This window comes from Oncorhynchus mykiss, chromosome 16 (genome assembly GCF_057628025.1).
Source record: "Oncorhynchus mykiss isolate SJ-2025 chromosome 16, ASM5762802v1, whole genome shotgun sequence".
NCBI classification, from domain to species: Eukaryota; Metazoa; Chordata; class Actinopteri; order Salmoniformes; family Salmonidae; genus Oncorhynchus; species Oncorhynchus mykiss.
In genome coordinates, this window is record NC_143037.1 from 36,600,938 (window position 1) to 36,622,413 (window position 21,476).

The window sequence follows — 21,476 nt, forward strand, 5'->3', positions numbered from 1 at the left end:
ATCTCTGCAGCACGTTATTACATTTGCAAAAATTTCTACAACCCTGTTTTCACTTTGTCACTATGGGGTGTTGTGTGTAGCATGGAGAGAGAAAAAACCGAATGTAATCAATTTTAGAATAACATGCTGACCAGACCGGACACGTCGAGTGCGTGAGCGTTGCAAAATAAATGTACACATACATGTTATTCAATCATTGCGCTCACGAGCGTCTGCGTGGCCAGACGGCAAAATAGAACTTAGTTCTATTTGTGTCGCTCAACGCACTGAATGTCCTGCCTCTCAAATCTGCTCATTGGTTTTTAGGAGCATATACACGTGCCATATCCTCATAGTTTTTTTGGGAGCATATACCCACATGGGTGATTGAAAGATGAACTGACGTCCACACTCCAGTTGGTTGTAGTGATGCACCGTAAAGTTGGTTGCCAACCACCATATAAAGTCCAAAGAAGAAAAATAAGCCTGAAGGGAGGAGAGATGACAAGAAACTAATTTGGTTTACCGTTTTATATGTGGATTAATTGTCAGTGTAGAAATGAGCTAGCAACAGAAAGCTAGCTAGCTAAATTGCTATAAATGTTTAATGCTTTTCGACCTGTCCCCAAGTTAATATAATTGGTTCAGAGTTTGTTTTGATATTTCAACCTGTGATCAGTGTATGGTTTGGGGGTACAAAATCAACATGCGCACGAGCGGTTTGGTCAGCATGTAAGGCTGTAACATAACAAAATGTGAAAAAAGTCAAGGTGTCTGTATACTTTAGCAGCATACAAGACATTTTTGGACTCACTGATGTGCTGTGCTCACTTGAACAGGAAGGTGGCCCGGCAGTCCTTCTTGTGGGAAAATTTTGTCATTAAACTTTGTCACCAAAGTCTGGCATTCTCTGGATTTATGGTGCTTTCAAGATAACTGGGAACTGAAAAAAAACAAGGTCAAATCATGACATCAGTGATCTTCGGGTCGGAGCCCTAGAAAGAGGCCCGAGTTCCCGACTTGGAATTTTGAGTTGGATGACCATAGTTGTGAATTTGAGATTTCCAACTTGTGTAATGTTTATGTCCACTGGCCAATGAGCACTGATACATTGTCTATAATTTTCTCTTCATATGACAAGGATTGCACAGGATTTGCCAGTAGACATGATGATGATACCATAGACTTACATTAGAAATGCCCATCCAATAAGGCTCAAGGTCATTGGCCACAGATACAACATGATTTTGTAAATGTATCTACCATAGCTTTGATTTGACTGACCATGTCAACATCATACACGCGTGTCTAGCTTGCTAAGATTTTGAAAGTATGATGTTGACATGCTCAGTCCTTAAAGCTATGGTATAACATGATTTTATGTAACTTTATCTGTGGCCCATGGCCTTGAGCCTTCTTGGATGGGCACTTCTAATGTAAATCTATGGCAGAACCCAAGGGGGCTTGAACTTTCTAGCTCTCAATGTAGATTTTGCAGTGATGTGTTCTCATTGGTGACAGAACACTGAGCTGATCATGGCACAACTAGAGAACATTACCAACCCCTACCCCGATTTTCTGCTGTCTGATCCTCCACCACAGACAGCATGGAGCTACGTTGAAACACCTGCATTTTAGAGATGCCTTACTCAAGAAAGCAAAAAAGAGACCATGTTTGTATGCAGCTTTATTAACTGTTTATTTTTTACATTGTTTGCAAACTGATGTGTGACAAGTATTAATGCCAAAATAACATGCAAAAACAGGCAACACATTTTTTTTTGCTAAGCCCTGAATGACGGGTCACCATAGAAAAAATCCCCCCCCAAAATGTAATCCAATGGACATCTTGCCATTCACCTTGTAGTGCCAAAGGTGACCAAACGCGTAAATACACACATCTTTGGGCACCGCCAACAACCTGTAACACTAAACGTCTTTAGGTGTCAAAGTTGATCTCATTTGATACATTTGATTTTTTTTAGACTTGTGGTTCTGAGACAACTGCAATATTTCAACAAACGAGAAGAACACCAACAACAGCAAAAACATGGCCTACAGGCCTGCAGCATAGCGAACAGAGGATGATGAGGACCTTTGGTGTTTTCATTTATAATCGATGTTCAACAATACATTTCTTAAAATCAATCACCCAACTAAATGGAATGCTGATGAGTGAAATTGGCACTAGCACCATCTTGTGGACGAGTAGCCCTACATTGCCAAGAGGACAGCGTGGAGCATTGGACATTGGAGTACCAATGCAGATAGGCTCGTGGTGCATTTCAGCATCATGGAGAGCACCTTTCCTTGCATTCACAATCATGAGTCAGCTGGAATGATTCATATTGAATCAACTGTTGTAGTCTTTGAAGTTCACCGATTGATTCTTGAAATTGGCATTCCAATCAAAATGTTTTGAACTTTGAACATAAAGTTCCCATCACGAAAGGGAAAATCAAACTCAACAATGAACGGTTATTCACGGTTGATGCCATCCGATTTAATTTGCTCTATGCACCCAAAACCAAGTGCAACGCACCTGTCGGCAGTCACTGGCCAAAGATGAGTATCTGGATAACAAGAAAACAAATGTAAAATATACTGTATCCGTAAAATTCATATAGGTTCAGAACTTTTGTGAAACAGCAAAGTTGAAAAATATGGCAAGTAGAAATCACAACTGGATGGTCTTCAGAGATAGATGGGAGGGGTTGAGGGGAGCTGAAGGATGGGACTAAAACTAAACAAAAGATAACTATTGTAAATCCTAAACTGGGTGGTTCGAGCACTGAATGCTGATTGGTTGACAGCCGTGGTATATCAGACCGTATACCACGGGTATGAACAAAACATTTAATTTTACAGCTCATATTACATGAAGGTACCTCGGGGGTTTGAGATATATGGCAGTATACGGCCTGTATCCAGGCACTCCGTGTTTTGTTGTGCATAAGAGCAGCCCTTAGACATGGAATATTGGCCATATACCACTCCTCCTCGGGCCTTATTGCTTAAATATACTGCGTCCGTAAAATTGATATAGTATGTCAGCTTGGACATGTATAAGCTGGAAGTTGAAGCCTAAGTGTTGTTGTCCATTAGTTTACTCCAATTAGTGGAGGTAGGGTTAGGGGAAAATAATAAAGGAATATCTGGAGAAGCAAAATAAACCCTTCAGCACTCCCTACCGGCATGTTCTGAAATCAAGGTGCGGGGCTAGTGGCATATTAGAGACAGGTCTGAAAACATGCATAGTAAACATTGGCTATTGTAACAGACCGATGCAGTACAATAACAGCTTTCAGAGCGTGTAACGAGCATGAGTAAAGTTTAAATAGAAAAACATTGTGTAAAAACAGGGCCATATACAAACTTAAGCTTACCTACAGTATTTCATTGCAGCGCGACCAGACGGAGAGTTTAACAGTCATGTAGCCTAGCTTGTATGCTTGCCCATCAAGCGAGGGTCATGATCATGTGGACGCACTGTTCAAGGTTGCATTTGATTTGCCCTTTCATGATCCATGTCATTTAAGTTAATGAGAAGACTGAAATTCACAACTCAACGCCTTTTCTGGTCAGAAGAAATGTTACACAAAGCTATTAAAAGTTGATTTCATGGTGAATTGAACAACTGGTTTAGAAATAAAAACAAATGCCAAATACTTCAAGTTTTCCAGTAATGGCTAGATTTAAGAATTTATACAATTAATTTACAGAGTACACTAACAAGTTCAACACTTTCCATTTGTTAAAAAATATTAACTATATAATAAAATGCATTGTAATATTGAACAAAAAGTTATAAAATGTTGAAATGGAAAAACATTCTGATGTTGAAAGATGAGCATTGTAGAATTTACATTTTTAGCACAATGTAAAGAGATAATGTGAACATGGCACCTACACCCCAGTGAAAATGGACACCTGAGAATAACTAAGATCATGGTTTTTGAGCAGAGTCGGCATCTACTTGCATGGTTATAAAAATATACACTTATGAATTCCAAACTCAATTCTGCACAGACATTTTCACCTCTACACACACACACACACACTTTGAGTAAAATGAGCAGTGCATGTAGTTATACATTTTAAGTAATCTTTACTGATATGGGTCCTTCATAGTTCAACACCACTAGACCTAGGCACTGGTTCCAGTACTTGCACTCCAAACCTGTGAGGAGTCCCCAACGTGTTTTTAACACTACAGGAGGAGTACATCTCTCTAACTCTCCACCGTCTCCTTCGCCTCCTGCTCCTCAGTCTCTGGTGCCACACCCTCCTGCACATGAACTTCCACCCGTCTCCCCAATGCTGTGACCACTGCCGCCGTGCTCTGCAGTGCGTTGTTACCCATAGGTACTGCCATCATGGTAGTGGTGCCCTGGGCCGTGCCCCCAGCCAGGCCCTGTAGCTGGGTGCTCAACGCGGCAGGCAGCGTGATCAGCTGATAGCCTGAGCTGACCATCTTGACGAAGGCTGAAGTGGTGGGTGCACCCTCCTGAACAGCGGCGGCCGTGGAGAGTACAGTCAGATTGGAGGCATCTGGCCCCAGCTCGCCCGTGGGGGAGGTCAGCACTGTGTAGGTCTGCTGGCCGGCACCGGCTCCCCCCACCGAGAGCACTTTGCACCCAGCAGGCAGGCCTGCCAGCTGGGTGAGGGGCAGGGTGATCTGGGTGGGGGCACTGGACATAACGGCAGGGCCCGAGACAGCGCGGGTGAGGCGTGGGCGTTTGGGCGTGGACGGCACGGCCACGGGAGTTAGGGTCATGAGGACGTTGTTGAGGTGTTGGGATTTGCTCTTTAACTCCTTGGCACGTTTCCTGTGCTCGTCACACTGCTGCTCCAGAGCTACGGAAAAAGACGGGCCAAACTTAATACACAACGCAAAACAGTAACATTTCACATTATTTGCAAAAGGAGCTGCTTCTAAGCCAGCTGCAACGAAAATAGTGAAATCTAGGAAATCCTCATAACACAAAGGGCTCAAAGGCAAAATAATGAAGAATGTTATTGTGAGAATTTAACTCACCGACAAGACTGTGTGAATACTGCTCCCTATGTCGGTCCATCTGGCTCTTGTGACTGGCTAGCACCTTCTTAACCAAGTCGAGCATGCCGAAGTTCTGCACTATATTGTTCAGCAGCACAGCATCTGAGAAGACATAGTCCAACACAGAGAGTAGGAGCATGAAAAGACAGGATTGAAGTGAGAATGGCATTAGGACAGCAGAAAAACAGATCCCACATGACTATATTCAACAAATGGGGGAAACATTTCTGAACAAAGTCCTTGTTTAAGTTTCAATTTTTGTTTTAGCACATACAACATTCAAGCAGAACCATCTTTGTTTATTTTGTCTTATTATAAGACCCTCCCAGGGGTTAAAACAAAAAATCCCATGACTGAAACTTAAGGTCAATTGCAGATCAATTATCTGTGGGGCCAAGTTAACCCATCCTTTCATGTAAAAAAAAAAGTAATGACCATCAAATCATGCTTTAAGTGACTTGTTAGGGGTCGGGTCCTTTTTTCACTATTTCCGCCTGACTGAAGTGCCCAAAGTAAATTGCCTGTTACTCATTGTCGTTGGCGGTGCCCAAAGATGTGCGGCTGGCTTCCGGGTTAAGTGAGCACTGTGTCAAGAAGCAGTACGGCTTGACAGGGCCGTGTTTCGGATGACACATGGCTCTGGAGAAAAAAGGGGTAAAAGTACCAAAAACTAAAAAGAAAATACATATATGTAGAAACAAGGATGATCAATGGAAACAGGATGCCCCTGAGCTCAATTTCAAGTCTCATAGCAAAGGGTCTGAATACTTATGTAAATAAAGTCATGTTTTTAAAAAAAAAATATTCATTTGCAAACATAAAAAAAAAGGTTTTCATTTTATCATCATGGGGTATTGTATAGAAAAATCATCCATTTTAGAATAAGGCTGTAGCTTAAAAGGTGGAAAAAGTAAAGGGGTCTGAATACTTTCCGAATGCACTGTATACACAAAAGTATGTGGATACCCCTTCAAATGTGGCCAGTGGAATGGTGTCCCATTCCTCTTCAAATGGCTGTGTGAAGTTGCTGGATATTGGCGGGAACTGGAACACGCTGTCGTATATGTCGATGCAGAGCATCCCAAACATACTCAATGAGTGACATGTCTGGTGAGTATGCAGGTCATGGAACAACAGACATTTTCTGCTTCACAGAATTGTGTACGGATCCTTGCGACATGTGGCCATGCATTATCATGCTGAAACATGAGGTGATGGCGGTGGATGAATGGCATGACAATGAGCCTCAGGATCTCGTCACGTTGTCAGAAAACGTCTCGCCCACACGGCACCATCGACACTGTCTGCCATCTGCCTGCTACAGTTGAAACCAGGATTCATCTGGCGTGCCAGTGGCCATAGAAGGTGAGCATTTGCCTATTGAAGTCAGTTACGACACCAAACTGCAGTCAGTTCAAGACCCTGACATTTTGTGCAGAAATTCTTTGGTTATGTAAACCCGTGTTCTGCGGTTTTGAGGCTGGTTGGACTTACTGCTAAAGTCTCTAATAAAATGTTGGAGGTGGCTTATGGTTGAGAAATTAACATTCCATTATCTGGCAACATCTCTGGTGGACATTCCTGTAGTCAGCGTGCAATTGGCATATTCCCTCAACTTGAGACATCTGACATTGTGTTGACAAAACTGCACATTTGAGAGTGGCCTTTTGTGTCTCTAGCACAAGGTGCACCTGTGTAATGGTCATGCTGTTTAACCTTTCTGGGAAGGGAGTTCCGCTAGCGGAACACCTGGCCTACAGACAGTGAAATTGCAGGGCGCCAAATTCAAACAGAAATGTCATAATTAAAATTCCTCAAACATACACGTATTATACACCATTTTAAAGATAAACTTCTTGTTAATCCAACCACAGTGTCCGATTTCAAAAAGGCTTTACGGCGAAAGCACACCATGCGATTATGTTAGGACAGCACCTAGCCACAAAAACCAGCCACAAAAGTCAGAAATAGCATTAAAATTAATCACTTACCTTTGATCTTCATCTGGTGGCACTCACAGGACTTGATGTTACACAATAAATGTTTGTTTTGTTCGATAAAGTTAATCTTTATGTCCAAAAACCTAATTTTTGTTTGCGCATTTAGTTCAGTAATCCATATGCACAAAGCGCGGGCACAACATCCAGACAAAAAGTCAAAAGTTCCATTAAAGTTAGTAGAAACATGTCAAACGATGTCTGTCATCAATCCTTAGGATCTTTTTTATCATAAATATTCAATATTATTTCAACCGGACAACAGCGTTGACAATAGAAAAGAAAGAACCAACAACGCGCGACAAACAACTCATGGCTTTCAGCTGAGCCACTTACGCTGAGTGGTCTTATTCTCTCCCCTTTCACAATAGAAGCCTGAAATAACTTCTAAAGACTGTTGACATCTACTGGAAGCCTTAGGAAGTGCAATCTGACCCCACAGACACTGGATATTGGATAGGCTTCCACTTAAACTACAAACCTCAGAATTCCCACTTCCTGGTGGATATTTCTCAGGTTTTCACCTGCCATATGAGTTCTGTTATACACAGATATTATTTTAACAGTTTTAGAAATGTTTAGTGTATTTTTATCCAAATCTACTAATTATATGCATATCCTAGCTTCTGGGCCTGAGTAACAGCCAGTTTACCCTGGGCACGCTTTTCATCCAAACTTCCCAATGCTGCCCCTTATCCCAAACAGGTTTTAAACAGCTTCTTGATATGCCACACCTGTCAGGTGGATCAATTATCTGACAAAGGAGAAATGCTCACTAACAGGTTGTTTCCAAGATGGCGTAGCAGTCGGACGTGTGTTTTTGTCTTGTCCCGTCCTGCACATATCATTTTATATATATGAGACTATCACAGTGCAGGTGCATTTATACGGAGACTTGATTACACACAGGTGGATTGTATTTATAATCATTAGTCATTTAGGTCAACATTGGATCATTCAGAGATCCTCACTGAACTTCTGGAGAGAGTTTGCTGCACTGAAAGTAAAGGGGCTGAATAATTTTGCACGCCCAATTTTTCAGTTTTTGATTTGTTAAAAAAGTTTGAAATATCCAATAAATGTCGTTCCACTTCATGATTGTGTCCCACTTGTTGTTGATTCTTCACAAAAAAATACAAGGGGGCCGAATACTTTCGCAAGGCACTGTATATATATATTTTAATCTCACTTTCCATCTACGGACTGAATACTCTCCTGCAACCCACCTCACCCAATGTGGTACGGATCTGCTACTTTTATACTTTAGAACTGGAACCCCCTTCTTCTGGTGATGTAGAGGTCACCCCAGGCCTTGCAGCCCCCAGCACCACCATTCCCCAGGCGCTCTCATTGGTTAACATGCATGAAACCGGTTACCGAAGTCAACATTAGAAGCCTCCTCCCGAAGTTTGTTTTATTCACTGCTTTAGCACACTCTAAACTGGGATTAGAGTGTGCACACTCTAAACTCTAGCACACTCTAAACTGGGATATAATTAACACCTCGGCTGTCCTACAATGTAAGCTAGATGCCCTCAATCTCACACAAATTATTAAGGAACCTGCCAGGTACAACCCTAAATTCGTAACCATGGGCACCCTCTTAGATATCATCTTGACCAACTTTCCATCTAATACACCTCTGCTGTCTTCAACAAGGATCTCAGCGATCACTGCCTCATTGCGTGCGTGATGGGTCTGTGGTCAACCACCCCTCATCACTGTCAAACGCTCCCTAAAACACTTCAGCGAGCAGGCCTTTCTAATTGACCTGGCCCGGGTATCCTGGAAGGATATTGACCTCATCCCGTCAGTAGAGGATGCCTGGTTATTCTTTAAAAGTGCTTTCCTCGCCATCTAAATAAGCATGCCCCTTTCAAAAAAATGTAGAACTAAGAACAGATACAGCCCTTGGTTCACCCCAGACTTGACTGCCCTTGACCAGCACAAAAACATTTGTGGCGTTCTGCATTAGCATCGAATAGCCCCCGCGATATGCAACGTATCAGGGAAGTCAGGAACCAATATACTCAGTCAGTTAGGAAAGCTAAGGCTAGCTTTTTCAAACAGAAATTTGCATTCGGTAGCACTAATTCCAAACCGTTTTGGGACACTAAAGGAGAATAAGTGCATTACCTCCCAGCTGTCCTCTACACTGAGGCTAGGAAACACTGTCACCACCACTCCTTGAAAGCGGCAGCTCTAGCCTTTAGCTCGATGCGGATGTTGCCTGTAATCCATGACTTCTGGTTGGGATATGCACGTACAGTCATTGTGGGGATGACGTCGTCGATGCACTTATTGATGAAGCCGATGACTGAGGTGGTGTATTCCTCAATGCCATTGGATGAATCCCGGAACATATTCCAGTCTGTGCTAGCAAAGCAGTCCTGTAGTGTAGCATCTGCGTCATCTGACCATATTGAGCGAGTCACTGGTACTTCCTGCTTTAGTTTTTTCTTGTAAGCAGGAATCAGGAGGATATAATTATGGTCAGATTTGCCAAATGGAGGGCGGGGGAGAGCTTTGTATGCATCTCTGTGTGTGGAATAAAGGTGGTCTACGATTTATTTTCCCCTGGTTGCAAAAAAAGAAAAGGTAAAACTGATTTAAGTTTGCCTGCATTAAAGTCCCCGGCCACTAGGAGCGCCGCTTCTGGGTGAGCATTTTCTTCTTTGCTCATGGCCTTATAGAGTTGGTAGAGAGCGGTCTTAGTGCCAGCTTCGCTTTGTGGTGGTAAATAGACGGCTACAAATAATACAGATGAGTACTCTTGGTAGATAGTATGGTCTACAGCTTATCATAAGGTACTATACCTCAGGTGAGCAATACCACAAGACTTCTTTAATATTAGACATTTCGCACCAGCTGTTTTTGACAAAACGACACATACCCCCACCCCTCGTCTTACCAGAGGTAGCGTCTCTGTTCTGCCGGTGCATGGAAAATCCCACTAGGCTCTACATTGTCCGAATCTTCATTCAGCCACGTCTCGGTGAAACATAAGATGTTACAGTTTTTAATGTCCCGTTGGTAGGATAATCTTAAATCGTAGGTCATCAATTTTATTTTCCAATGATTGCACGATAGTCTTTTCTTCACGTAAAAGGCATGGATCTGGGCCTATTCCAGTGAAAGCAGGATGTCGGACTCGTTAAAGGAAAAAGTTTCTTCCAGTCCGCAGTGAGTAATTGCTTTTCTGATGTCCAGAAATTATTTTCGGTCATAAGAGACAATAGCAGCAACATTATGTCCACAATAAGTAAAAAAAATAAGTTATACAAAACCCCCAAAAAACCCAACAAAATAGCACAATTGGTTGGGAGAATGTAAAACGTCAGCCATGTTCTTCGGCACCATCTTATATTATACATACACACACACAGATAATTGAATTGAGAGAAGCTCCACTGACCATTGACCTGCAGGGGAGGCTCGGTGATGCGCTCCTGCATTCCCTTTAGCACCTCCTGAATCTCCTTCTGGAAGTCCTCCACCACTTCCTCCAGCAACCCAGCCTCCTTCAGACCCTTCCAGAAGGTCACAGAATCCTCTGAAACAAAGCAAGGGCAGGAATTTGATGAACTGACTTGTTGGAAAGGTGGCATCCTATGACGGTGCCACGTTGAATGTCACTGAGCTCTTCAAGTTAGGCCATTCTACTGCCAATGTTTGTCTATGGAGATTGCATGGCGGTGTGCTCAATTTTATACACCTGTCAGCAACAACTGTGGCTGAATAGCCAAATCCACTAATCCGAAGGGGTATCCACATACTTCTGTGTATGTATGTATGTATGTATGTATGTATGTATGTATGTATGTATGTATGTATGTATGTATGTATGTATGTATGTATGTATGTATGCATGACCCATATATAGGTTGACAAGTTGAATTAGGTGGGCTAGCTGTGGAATAGTTCAAATACATGGAACGTCTGCAGGTGCCCAAAGAGATTTGAAAACCTCTACAGTAAAAAGAGATTGATTAAAGAAATAAGTGTACATCATGATCACAATTATAACTGTCAACAGATCTAAGTGCACTGTCATGTGATTGGAAAAGCAGTGGGGCCATTACGCTATTGAGTGTCTGATTATTGAACGTCTAAAGTAATCTAGCCTAATTTCTAAGCAAAGTGGTCAGTTAAAACTCACCTCCTATGGCCGTGACCCATTCCGTGGTGTCGTCTGATGATACCTCTGTTGGAAACATGGCCGGTGATCCGTTCACTAGAATGACATCATGGTAAGCTTTGAACACCTCAAATGTTACACAATCCTTTCCAAAGACTAGGATGTGAGAGTGTTTACCGTCAGATAAGGAAGGAGTGACAGGAACATATTCGGTGGCCTGCTGGCTGCTGAGTGACACTCTGGTCCCCACCAGGTCAATCTTAGTACTGCGGCAGGTGTTGGAACACACCTTGGAGTGCTGGTAGAAATCCAACTCGCCCGAGTCCATGATTTTCCTATGGGGAATTATATCATACACCATTAATCAGCTGCCAGACAGCATCAGAGAAAGTCTTATCTCCCGACAAAGTGCAGTGTCACGTTCATTAGGGCATGCAATGGAAAACTATTTAAAACATTTTACAACTGAAAGCAAAAATAAGCATTTCTTATTCAGTCCAGATAGACCCTTCCCTGTTTCAGCCCATTTGAAAGCCCATTTGAAACGACCCAGGCCTTACTAAACTTGTGCCATGGAAGCACCCTTCATTTATTTTATGTTACAGTGCCATCGTGTGGCACATTTCAGAACTGCAAAATGATTGATAATCCATTTTGCAGACTGACAGTGTGAACTTAGTGTGAATTTAGAGAACTCTACTCAATTCTTGCATGGAGAACCATACGGTTCACGTTGTAAATTCTTTGTGAAAATCCAAGTTTGCATCCCTTCGAAGCAACTGACCTGATCATAGTGCCGTTCACGCGAATGGCTCTCTTCCAGTCCTTCAATGTAGATTTCCCAGCCAGATAGACAAATTCCTTGGGACTGATGAGATGCTCATTGAACTGGAACAGAGATTGACCCCGATGATGTCGGTCTTATTCATGAGTGCACATCGTAGCAAAATGGTGTAAAAGAAAACAAGCGCTTCTTATTGGACAAGTTCAGCCTGTTTTTTTTTTTTTTGTTTAGGGCCAAATGAACATGACCTGGTACCTCCATGGTCCCTCTCTTTGTGCGCATATCATGGGGATAATAAACCTCAAAATGATGATTCGATAGGACTATGAAAGACTGAGTTGAACTTGGCTAAAATGGCTAAAAAGTGGGTTAAATCAGACATACTTGGACACATTTGATGTTGATGCCAGGGCAAACAAACTTCTTCCAGACCAGGGTGCCCTTCACATCCCCACAAGTGATTGGGTAGACCAAATCAGCTTCCACATCCATCTCATCTGACAGCTTCACTGCTCAGACAGAGAGGCAGATTACATGCCAGCATTTAATTAATTTGATCATTTAAGACATGCACACAGCCACTTTACAAAAACAAAGTGATGGTTTAGGGAAGTAGAATGGTGCCGGAGGGGATGGCTGACGTTTTACAACTGTGCTATTTTGTTAGTTTTTTTGCAACTTATTTTGTACATAATGTTGCTGCTAACATCTCTTATGACCGAAAATAACTTCTGAATATCAGAACAGGGATTACTTCCCTCGAACTGGAAGAAACTTTTTCCATTAACGAGTCCGACATGAAGGAAATACTGCTTTCTCGGGAACAGGCCCAAATCCACATAATTTGCATGAAAAAAAAAAAGACGGGAGAAAAAGAGGGCGGAGGTCAGGCTGCCTTCTGAGAAATCGTAGGCGAACGAGTAAACCATCACTGCCTTCCGTTCTATTGGCCAACATGCAATCATTGGAAAATAAAATCAATGACCTAAAATCAAGATTATCCTAAAAACGGTACATAATATCTTGTTTTTCACATAGTCATGGCTGAACGATGACACAGATAATATAGAGCTGGCAGAATTTTCCATGCACCAGCAAGACAGAGAAGCTACGTTTGGTAAGACGAGGGGTGGGGGTGTGTGTCTTTTTGTCAATCACAGCTGGTGTGCGATGTCTAATATTAAAGAAGTCTCTAGGTATTGCTCACCTGAGGTAGAGTAACTTATGATAGGCTGTAGACCACACTATCTATATTATTTGTGGCTGTCTATTTACCACAGAAAAAGACGATGCTGTCACTAAGACAGCACTCAACCAACTGTATAAGGCTATAAGCAAACAAGAAAATGCACATCCAAAAACAGCGTTCCTAATGGCCGGGGAGTTTAATGCAGGCAAACAAATCCATTTTACCTACATTTCTACCAGCATGTAACATTTCTAACCAGAGGATCACCTTTACTCCACACACAGAGATGCAAACAAAGCTCTCCCCCGCCCTCCATTGGGCAAATCTGACCATAATTATATCCTCCTGATTCTTGCTTACAAGCAAAAACTAAAACAGGAAGTACCAGTGACTCGCTCAATACGAAAGTGGTCAGATGACATGGGTGCTTCGCTACAGGACTGTTTTGCTAGCACAGCCTGGAATATGTTCCGGGATTCATCTAATGGCATTGAGGAGTATACCACCGGCTTCATCAATAGGTGCATCAACGACTTCCTCCCCACAGTGACCGTACGTACATATCCCAACCAGAAGCAGTGGATTACAGGCAACATCCGCATCGAGGTAAAGGCTAGAGCTGCCACTTTCAAGGAGCGGGAGACTAATCCGGACGCTTATAAGAAATCCTGCTATGCCCTCAGATGAACCATCAAACAAGCAAAGCGGCAATACAGTATTATGATTGAAACATACTACACCAGCTCTGACGCTCGTTGGATGCGGCATGGCTTGAAAACTGTTACGGACTACAAAGGGAAACCCAGACGCTTCCCTGACCGATTCTATAATACCTACATGTTTCAAGGAGACCACCATAGTTCCTTTGCCCAAGAAAGCAAAAGCAACCTGCCTAAATGTTTACCGCCCGTAACACTCACGGTAGCCATGAAGTGCTTTGAAAGGCTGGTCATGCCTCACATCAACAGCATCCTCCTAGACCCACTCCAATTCGCATACCGCCCCAACAGATGTCACAATCTCAATCACACTCCACACTGCCCTTTCTCACCTGGACAAAAGGAACACCTATGTGAGAATGCTGGGGCGGCAGGTAGCCTAGTGGTTAGAGCGTTGGACTAGTAACCAAAAGGTTGCAAAATCGAATCCCTGAGCTGACAAGGTAAAAATCTTTCATTGAGACAGCCTATAGGGAGGAGGTCAGAGACCTGGCAGTGTAGTGCCAGGACAACAACTTCTCCCTTAATGTGAGTAAGACAAAGGAGCTTATCGTGGACAACAGGCCCCCATTAACATCGACAGGGCTGTAGTGGAGCGGGTCGAGAGTCTCAAGTAGAGGTCGACCGATGGCATGGCCGATTTAATTAGGGCCGATTTCAAGTTTTCAGAACAATCGGTAATCAGCATTTTTGGACGCCAATTACATTGCATTCCGTGAGGAACCTACGTGGCAGGCTGACCACCTGTTACGTGAGTGTAGCAAGGAGCCAAGGTAAGCTGCTAGCTAGCATTAAACTTATAAAAAACAATCAATCTTCACATAATCACTAGTTAACTACACATAGTTGATGATCTTACTAGGTTAACTAGCTTGTCCTGCATTGCATATAATCAATGCGGTGCCTGTTAATTTATCGAATCACAGCCTAATTCGTCAAACATGCTTTTTTCATGAATGCGCCTTTGTTAAATCACCCAATCGTTGCACGAATATACCTAACCATAAACATCAATGCCTTTCTTAAAATCAATACACAGAACTATATATTTTTTGAAACCTTCATATTTAGTTCAAAGAAATTAATGTTAGCAGGCAATATTAATTAGGGAAATTGTGTCACTTCTCTTGCGCAGAGTCAGGGTATATGCAACAGTTTGGGCAGCCTGGCTCGTTGCGAACTAATTTGCCAGAATTTTATATAATTATGACAAAACATTGAAGGTTGTGCAATGTAACAGCAATATTTAGACTTAGGGTTGCCACCTGTTGAATAAGATAAGGAATGGTTCCATATGTCACCAGGAATAAATGTTTTGTTTTCAATATGATAGTTTCCAGATTTGATCATATTAATGACCAAAGACTCGTATTTCTGTGTTTATTATATTCTAATTAAGTCTATGATTTGATATTTGATAGAGCAGTCTGACTGAGCAGCTCGTAAGCATTTATTCAAACTTTACTGCGTTTGCCAGCAGCTCTTAGCAATGCTTGGTCACAGTGCTGTTTATGACTTCAAGCCTATCAACTCCTGAGATTAGGCTGGCAATACTAAAGTGCCTATTAGAACATCCAATAGTCAAAAAGGTATATGAAATACAAAATGGTATAGAGAGAAATAGTTGACACGTCATAATTCCTATAATAACTGCAACCTAATATTTCTTAACTGGGAATATTGAAGAACTGGGAATATTGAACCACCAGCTTTCATATGTTCTGAACAAGGAACTTAAACTTTAGCTTTTTTACATGGCACATATTGCACTTTTACTTTCCTCTCCAACACTGTTTTTGAATTATTTCAACCAAATTGGACATGTTTCATTATTTATTTGAGACTAAATAGATTTTATGTATTATATTATGTTAAAAGAAGTGTTCATTGTTCATTCAGTATTGCTGTAATATATACAGTGCCTTGCGAAAGTAGTCGGCCCCCTTGAACTTTGGGACCTTTTGCCACATTTCAGGCTTCAAACAAAGATATAAAACTGTATTTTTTTATGAAGAATCAACAACAAGTGGGACACAATCATGAAGTGGAACGACATTTATTGGATATTTCAAACTTTTTTAACAAATCAAAAACTGAAAAATTGGGCGTGCAAAATTATTCAGCCCCCTTAAGTTAATACTTTGTAGCGCCACCTTTTGCTGCGATTACAGCTGTAAGTCGCTTGGGGTATGTTTCTATCAGTTTTGCACATCGAGAGACTGACATTTTTTCCCATTCCTCCTTGCAAAACAGCTCGAGCTCAGTGAGGTTGGATGGAGAGCATTTGTGAACAGCAGTTTTCAGTTCTTTCCACAGATTCTCGATTGGATTCAGGTCTGGACTTTGACTTGGCCATTCTAACACCTGGATATGTTTATTTTTGAACCATTCCATTGTAGATTTTGCTTTATGTTTTGGATCATTTTCTTGTTGGAAGACAAATCTCCGTCCCAGTCTCAGGTCTTTTGCAGACTCCATCAGGTTTTCTTCCAGAATGGTCCTGTATTTGGCTCCATCCATCTTCCCATCAATTTTAACCATCTTCCCTGTCCCTGCTGAAGAAAAGCAGGCCCAAACCATGATGCTGCCACCACCATGTTTGACAGTGGGCATGGTGTGTTCAGGGTGATGAGCAGTGTTGCTTTTACGCCAAACATAACGTTTTGCATTGTTGCCAAAAAGTTCAATTTTGGTTCAAAATCTGACCAGAGCACCTTTTTCCACATGTTTGGTGTGTCTCCCAGGTGGCTTGTGGCAAACTTTAAACGACACTTTTTATGGATATCTTTAAGAAATGGCTTTCTTCTTGCCACTCTTCCATAAAGGCCAGATTTGTGCAATAGACGACTGATTGTTGTCCTATGGACAGAGTCTCCCACCTCAGCTGTAGATCTCTGCAGTTCATCCAGAGTGATCATGGGCCTCTTGGCTGCATCTCTGATCAGTCTTCTCCTTGTATGAGCTGAAAGTTTAGAGGGACGGCCAGGTCTTGGTAGATTTGCAGTGGTCTGATACTCCTTCCATTTCAATATTATCGCTTGCACAGTGCTCCTTGGGATGTTTAAAGCTTGGGAAATCTTTTTCTATCCAAATCCGGCTTTAAACTTCTTCACAACAGTATCTCAGACCTGCCTGGTGTGTTCCTTGTTCTTCATGATGCTCTCTGCGCTTTTGACGGACCTCTGAGACTATCACAGTGCAGGTGCATTTATACGGAGACTTGATTACACACAGGTGGATTGTATTTATCATCATTAGTCATTTAGGTCAACATTGGATCATTCAGAGATCCTCACTGAACTTCTGGAGAGAGTTTGCTGCACTGAAAGTAAAGGGGCTGAATAATTTTGCACGCCCAATTTTTCAGTTTTTGATTTGTTAAAAAAGTTTGAAATATCCAATAAATGTCGTTCCACTTCATGATTGTGTCCCACTTGTTGTTGATTCTTCACAAAAAATACAGTTTTATATCTTTATGTTTGAAGCCTGAAATGTGGCAAAAGGTCGCAAAGTTCAAGGGGGCCGAATACTTTCGCAAGGCACTAATATATATATAAAAATCTGCTGATTAAAACAGTTTTTTTTTGGTCCTCCAATAATCGGTATCGGCGTTGAAAAATCATAAAATCGGTCGATCTCTAGATTCAAGTTCCTTGGTGTCCACATCACCAACAAACTAACATGGTCCAAACACACCAAGACAGTCGTGAAGAGGGCACGACAACACCTTTTCCCCCTTGGGAGACATCCAGGACCTATATACTAGGCGGTATCAGAGGAAAGCCCCAAAAAATTGTCATTGACTCCAGTCACCCAAGTCAGACTGTTTTCTCTGCTACTGCATGGCAAGTGGTACTGGAGCACCAAGTCTAGGACCAAAAGGCTCCCTAACAGCACAGCAAGTGGTACTGGAGCACCAAGTCTAGGACCAAAAGGCTCCCTAACAGCACAGCAAGTGGTACTGGAGCACCAAGTCTAGGACCAAAAGGCTCCCTAACAGCACAGCAAGTGGTACTGGAGCACCAAGTCTAGGACCTAAAGGCTCCCTAACAGCACAGCAAGTGGTACTGGAGCACCAAGTCTAGGACCAAAAGGCTCCCTATAACAGCTTCTACCCCCAAGCCAAAAGACTGCTGATCAATTAAATCAAATGGCCACCGAACTATTTACATTGATCACCCCACCCCCCATTTGTTTTTACACCGCTGCTACTCGCTGTTTATTATTTATGCATAGTCACTTCACCCCTATCTACATGTACAAATTACCTTGACTAAGCTGTACCCCTGCACATTTACTTGGTACCAGTACCCCCTGTTGTTATTTTATTTATTTACTTTTATTCCTTTACTTTTGTTTATTGGTAAATATTTTCTTAACTCTTTCTTGAACTGCACTGTTGGTTAAGGGCTTGTAAGTAAGCATTTCACGGTAAGGTCGACACGTTGTATTCGGCGCATGTGACAAATAAAGTTTGATTTGAATTTGATTGTTAGTTTGATAGGCCTGCCTCGAGGGACAATGAATAAGTTAGAGAAATTTGTACAGCAGAACTAGCTGTGTCCTTTGGTACAGGGGATATTTTTTATTACAAATGCAATATGAATACCGCTAGATAAGTTTCCAAACAGTCGGTCACAAACATCACAGAGTTATGTTTAGATTCATCATCAAGCTCATGGCAGTGACAATGTCCTGATCAGCATATAACTTCACACTTTACCTTAGGCTCCTTCAGTCCATTATTAGGCAAACATTATTCCTTATAGTCCAAGGACCTCCTTACATGTTCTGTTTAGAAACTAATTGGCTCTGGCAAAACTCCATCTAAACATGAATTGATTCTCATATTGCGGTACGGTTCTAGAACAAAGCCACATATGCTTTCATATCACATCAAAATTATTTAAAATGCTAAATACACACTTACTGTACACTGTTTTAATACAGTTGCAGCCGAGTGGTTGAGTGACAACACATTTGTGGTGTCAGTCTTCGGTTTACACACAGGTGTTTGGCGACACAGATAGCTAATTAGCACAGGTCGACTGTCTTTCATTTGTTTTCCGTAAACAAGCGCTGCAACATGGAACTGTGGCAGTGTGGGGACCCTATAAAAAAGGTGTAGTAATAAAACCTTTTATTGATTGTTGCTGATATGGAGGATATGTTCCTTCGGTTTCCAAAACCGTACCGCAAGTGATGAGTGTTAATGTTTAGAGCAAGTGTCGGGGATCTAAACAAACCTCCCCGGCCAGAAGATACTATCGTCAACAGGCGCTAAAGGTAGTTTGCGTGAATGGGTTAACTTTACCTAGGACTGCCTCCTTTGTCACAGTGATGGTGGCGTCGGCTTTTGACTCCACGCTTCCATCTGTAAGTTCCTCCCTGAATAGATAGAGAAACTCCAATATGTCAATAAGCCATAGACAAAGCTCAGTGAGTGTTAAATCAAAGACAATATGCAGCACCCCAGATGAGAGGGGACAGATACTATCAAGCGTACCACTACCAAAGACTTGACTATGTCCATCTTTGGTTGTGGTACGCTTGATTACAAACCTACTACCACCACTAGGGTTGACCTTTTGAATATATGTAACCTGATGAGGAACAACTCATCAAATAGTCTTATGTAACATAAGGCCAGTGGCGGCTGCTAAGAGGACGGCTCATAACGGCTGGAACAGAGCGAACGGAGTATCAAACACATGAAAAAAAATATGTATTTGATACAATTCCACTCATTCCGTTCCAGACATTACCATGAGCCCGTCCTCCCCAATTAAGGTGCCACCAACATCCTGTGGCATAGGGCTAAGGGGTATCACTGACTCAAAGTGACTGAGGTTTGTGTGTATGGTAAACACACAATTAACTCACTGTTTTAGGCTTTAATTACTTCCCTGATTGGTCTGGACTGTCATGGGACTTTCATCTCAATGTGTGTGTACCACCACTCACCCTGCCTGGGTCAGCTCTGTAGCCACCAGCACAGTCTTCACCACCTCTGCAGCCGAGCCCTCCCCTGCTCCATCCGGCGTTGTCACGACTACCACCTCCTCCACATTAACATTGACCTCAGATGATGCCATGGGGAGTGGGAGAGGGGGGGGGGGGGGGGTGAGGTCTCACTGAGCAAAACAGACACAGTTCTGTGCTAATGATGAAATTTGACATTCCAGAGCACATCTCCCTTCAATGTCTTTTAGGCTGGTTTAGCTTGTATGATATATGGGGTGGGCTATTATTAGTAATGGAAAGAAGTGTACTAGGTCTCTTCACTATGGCTACCACCAACTGGCCTTTCAGGGGTGATTGATCATACTTCTGCCTAGGCCGCCATTTGGCAATGTAAGCTAGTTAGTAGGGATGTAACTATTCAACAATACACGTCAGTCCCTGGTTCAAATGTTTAAGATATGAGTGCATCAGTCTGCAGTCCCCGAACAGATCTAAAAATGTAGCATGCGTCGGTCAGAAATCACCAGTTCACAAAATAATTCTCATTAGGCACTTTTGTAACCATCCAAAAATACCTAGTCTTTTGTGACAACTGATGCATTTTCTCCTTCAGCGTCGAACTGAGCATGTAACTGTGCTGACAGTCATTGATCAATAAGTCATTTTGCATTCCAAACAATCCCAAGCAATATCAGTTGCCTAGTTAAACTGTGTACTGTACGCTCCGCTGACCAACAAGAGGTAGGCTGTGCGTCCCCTTGAGCATTCAAAATGTTTGTAAAATGGCTTGCGCAATATTAGGCTTTATTAGTTGAGTGACAACCAATGCAATTTGTTAGGCTATTATCAAATGCACTGTTAGTGTTTTAGCAGAATAAAGAATATCCTAAGCAACCTTCTGATCGGGGCTTAGTTTAGTTTTGCTTTAAACCACATATGTCAGAGTCAAGGCCCGCGGGCCACATCCGGCCCGCAAGAAGGTTTTTTACGGCCCCTGGGATGATCTTGATTTATTATTAGAACCGGCCCGCAGCAAGCCGGCAGCCCGCAGATCTTTTACACGCACCAATACTACATTTCCCACAATGCAAAGGTGACGCACCGAGCAGTAGGCTGCTTCATTTCAATATTTATTGGCACAGCAGTCGTCAGCATCACAGTAAAATTAACTTTCAGATACCCATCAAAAATGGCAAAACGGAAGGTGGATACTGAGAACCGGGGGTTTCAAACAAGGTGGGAGTCGGAGTATATGTTCACGAAGGTAGCTGGAAAACCTGTGTGTCTTCTGTGTGGAGAAAGTGTGGCGGTACTGAAAGAGTATAATCTGAGACGACATTATGAAACGAAACACGCGGACAAAAACAAGAATATGGACATGGAACAAAGGCTACAAAAGGCAGAGGAATTAAAACGAGGCCTCAAATCTCGACAGGCTCTGTTCAAAAAAGCCAAATCACAAGGCCAGGCTGCTGTCAAGGCCAGTTTTATTTTGGCAGAAGAGATCGCTAAATCAGCCCGGCCATTTACGGAGGGGGATTTCATCAAAAACTGCATGATTAAAGTTTGTGACGAAGTTTGCCCAGAAAAAAGGCAACTCTTTTTAAATGTGAGTCTGAGCAGAAACACCATTGCCGAGAGAGTAGA

At 42.3% G+C, this 21,476-nt stretch overlaps 1 protein-coding gene across 10 annotated transcripts in view; it reads right to left on the reverse strand.

Moving 5' to 3' along the window:
- Nucleotides 1–1,653: 1,653 nt before the first annotated feature.
- The window catches only part of LOC110491860 (glucocorticoid modulatory element-binding protein 2), a 33,298-nt gene continuing 13,475 nt past the window's right edge, over nt 1,654–21,476 (reverse strand). Inside the window, exons 2-10 of one of the 10 annotated variants that reach the window (XM_021565676.3) lie at nt 19,830–19,999; nt 19,180–19,253; nt 12,342–12,466; nt 11,958–12,061; nt 11,351–11,508; nt 11,195–11,269; nt 10,451–10,588; nt 5,018–5,140; nt 1,654–4,836 (exon numbers count right to left, since the gene is read on the reverse strand). In XM_021565676.3, coding sequence (XP_021421351.2) covers nt 4,211–4,836; nt 5,018–5,140; nt 10,451–10,588; nt 11,195–11,269; nt 11,351–11,508; nt 11,958–12,061; nt 12,342–12,466; nt 19,180–19,253; nt 19,830–19,960 — 1,554 coding nt within the window. In that variant the 5' untranslated portion in view covers nt 19,961–19,999 and the 3' untranslated portion in view covers nt 1,654–4,210. Of the gene's footprint in view, nt 4,837–5,017; nt 5,141–10,450; nt 10,589–11,194; nt 11,270–11,350; nt 11,509–11,957; nt 12,094–12,341; nt 12,467–19,179; nt 19,254–19,829; nt 20,000–21,476 lie in introns of all 10 variants that reach the window. The other 9 variants (XM_021565678.3, XM_090202595.1, XM_021565677.3 and 6 more) reach the window with 9 other exon arrangements.